Source organism: Morus notabilis, unplaced genomic scaffold, assembly GCF_000414095.1.
Source record: "Morus notabilis unplaced genomic scaffold, ASM41409v2 Scaffold392, whole genome shotgun sequence".
Taxonomy (NCBI): domain Eukaryota; kingdom Viridiplantae; phylum Streptophyta; class Magnoliopsida; order Rosales; family Moraceae; genus Morus; species Morus notabilis.
This window is the reverse complement of record NW_010367553.1, coordinates 65,677-68,888: the sequence shown is the minus strand read 5'-3', so window position 1 is coordinate 68,888 and position 3,212 is coordinate 65,677. Positions and strand designations below refer to the sequence as shown.

Here is a 3,212-nt window from a genome sequence, read left to right as displayed (position 1 = left end):
TTGTAATCAGATGAGAAGAAAAGGAAATTGTTAGATTGGAGAATACGCTTTGACATAATTTGTGGCATTGCTCAAGGGATCTTATATCTTCGTCAAGATTCAATACTAAGAATCATCCATAGAGATCTAAAGGCAAGCAATGTTCTTCTAGATGCTGCAATGAACCCAAAAATTTCAGATTTTGGTTTGGCAAGAATATTTAGAGGAGACCAAAGTAAAGCACAGATCGCGTGATTGGAACATAGTAAGTGCCCCTTGACTAAAAAGAAATCTGTTTTCATTGGCAAACATGTGTTAAATTCGTCGTTCATTCTATGCTACTGCAGTAGTTATATGGCGTCGGAGTACGCAATGGAAGGATTATTTTCAACAAAGTCAGATGTATATAGATTAGGAGTTTTGCTATTAGAGATCATTTCTGACAGATAGAATGCTGGTTACTATGAAGAGAATTCTGAGTCAAATTTGGTTGGACATGTGAGCATAAAATTTTAATTTTACTTGAGAAAATATAAAAATACGACATGCACAAAAAGATTTACATGATTATTTTTCTCCAACATGATGACATGCGTTTTGTTTTAGGTTTGGGACTTGTGCAGAGAAGGCAGAGCCTCCGAAGTAGTGGATCCGTTTTTGGACGAGGCATTTGTTGATGAAGCTCTGAGATACATCCAAATTGGTCTGCTGAGCGTGCAAGAACACGCGAAGGATCGACCAACCATGTCGGCAGTTGTTCTAATGTTGGGAAATGATTCAGCTCTTCCCTCCCCAAAACAACCTGCATTTATCCTTAATAGACGTTGGGTTGGTACTGGAGACTTGGCATCTAGTGAAGGTGTTAATTACTCTATAAACTTTGTGACATGTACTATGGTGGAGGCTCGCTGAATTTGTAGAATTATATAGTGCAACAAAATATGACTTTGTAGTTTTCAATTTTGTATTACCTACAGTTTTTATATATGTAGTCCATGTTTGTAATGCGTGCTTACAATATTGCATGTGGAAGCCAAGAAGACGTAATTGTTTCTTCTCTTTTGCCTTAGACGTCCTGGAAATCTAGAATTAACTTACTATTTATTTTTTATTTATATTTTTTTTTTTTGTTCCTCCTTAAACTATAAAGAAGACTTAATCTAGAACTCTTTTCTTTCTTGGCTAGTAAAATAGATCATGGTTCTTGGAATATTGGGAATGATTGGAGGAATACTCTTCATAATTAGGGATGTTCATAAACCCGTAAAACCCGCAGACCCAATCCACCATACCCCAACCCAACCCGAAAAATGTAATTTCTAGTATTAATTTTTTTTTCTTCAGCCTATTCAATGTCTGGCCCGAAGTTTTAGGGCGGGGTGTGGGTTGAGCTTATAATGGACCGCATACCTCAACCCAACCCGTGCTCTAACTTTCCTCCTCTAATATTTAACCCTAGACAGACACTCATTTCTACTCTCTAGTTTCTTCATGTTTGAATTAAGCATCTATGTTTGCTTTATGTTAAGACTAATATATGAGTGTAGACTAATTTATGTTTGATGTTGGATGGACTACTTTGCTTCATGTTTAATGTTAGATTGAACTTTGAATTTCTATATGTTTGAATGTTAGAGTTATTATTTCTATTTGATGATGAACTTTAAATGTTGGATTGAACTATGAGTCTTTGATTATTTGAATGTTAAACCCAACTACCCAACCCACCCCGCACCGCCCCAACCTAACCCAAACATCATTGGGTTGTGAAATTTTTCTAACATCGTTGAGACAAGTTATGGACAATTATGGACAATAACTTGTTAAGTTATGGTTCATAACCAGACAAGTTATGGACAAAAACAGTAATTTAGCCTATTTATTAACTTATGTAAACTATTGGCCTATTAATTTTAATTTATCTCAAGTCTTAGCCTATTTCTCTCTTTCTCTCATATTATTTCTATTTGATGATGAACTCTAAATGTTGGATTGAACTATGAGTCTTTGATTCTTTGAATGTTAAAACCGATCACCTAACCCACCCCACACCACCCCAACCCAACCCAAACATCATTGGGTTGTGAAATGTTTATAACGTTATTGGTGTCAAATATGTGTAACCCGTACCCTTTAAAACAAAAAAAAAAGGTTTTTTACTATTTGCCATCTATCCCCTTACACTTTTTTTTTTTTGGCTTCTTTTTTAGGCTTTTTTTTTTGGGTTCTTAGACTAGCTAGTACCCTTTTTTTTTTTTTGCTAATAAAAAATTGACTAGCTAGTACTTATTCCTCAGTTTATAACACAAAAGAGGACAAATTATTATCCTTAAAAAAAAGGCGAAAGAAGAAAAAGGACAAAGAATCATGAAGCAAGAAAAAGAAGTCCAATATGTTATATTCTTCCAAAACGTATACATATATATACACATTCTGTCATGAGCATGCCCTTCCATATCACTATCCAGAACAAAATCTACGAAAACGACAACCGCGAATGGTCCTGTTTATTTTGTCGATTTGAGTTTTTAATTTTAAATTTTTACAGTTAAAATTTTTTAAAAAATATCACATTTAATTTTTTTTATTATAATTAACAACTTTTAAAAAATGTCAAATTTTAATTTAAATTAAAAATTAAATTCGTAAAATAAACGAAGTATAAGGAAATATATAAATAAATAGACATAAGACTACACCCGTATAAAAACGGCTTCAACTGTTTTACATTGGGCAATCCTCAAGTATCACGTTCTTACTTTTATTATGAAAAAGAGAGAGTGATATATAGATCTATATATATTATTTTACTTTTATTTTAATGTTGGGACACATCAGCTACCTCCCCTTTCACCCTTTCTTTAAAAATTAAAAAAAAATTAAAAAAAAAAGACAGTAGGCCGAAGAAGAGGTTGAGAATTTTTAAGCAGTCCCATCCGGCGGTCACTCTCGTCCCTGTACCCTTTTCCTTTCTTTCCCAGCTGTCACTCCGATGATGATACTGGGTTTCTTTTCCCTTTTCTTAGGAGGAACCAAAATAAACGCACTTTCACTGGTCTATTAAATTTGTCTAATTATTTATTTTAAATTATATGATTCGAATTATTTTTAATTTATATGTATTTTTTATGAGAGAAAATAATATAACGAATTACGAATCATAATTTGAATCAGAAAATGAATCACTTTATCAAACATCCTATAAAAATTTCAACTCCCAAGTCCCAAGTCCA

At 33.1% G+C, this 3,212-nt stretch overlaps 1 protein-coding gene across 1 annotated transcript; it reads left to right on the top strand.

Annotated features, from left to right (window-relative positions):
- Positions 1 to 333: 333 nt before the first annotated feature.
- Positions 334 to 891, top strand: LOC112094416 (G-type lectin S-receptor-like serine/threonine-protein kinase RKS1). Its single transcript, XM_024175196.1, has 2 exons — positions 334 to 381; positions 586 to 891. Exons 1-2 carry the CDS (start codon positions 334 to 336, stop codon positions 889 to 891), a joined length of 354 nt encoding a protein of 117 aa, XP_024030964.1.
- Positions 892 to 3,212: the final 2,321 nt, after the last annotated feature.

What these genes read in the sequence shown, in the direction of transcription:
- LOC112094416 (XM_024175196.1), top strand. Translation starts at nt 334, where the DNA reads ATGGCGTCGGAGTACGCAATGGAAGGATTATTTTCAACAAAGTCAGAT. An exon ending in TATTTTCAACAAAGTCAGAT is followed by an intron (nt 382 to 585) that starts GTATATAGATTA and finishes GTTTTGTTTTAG; the next exon opens with GTTTGGGACTTGTGCAGAGA.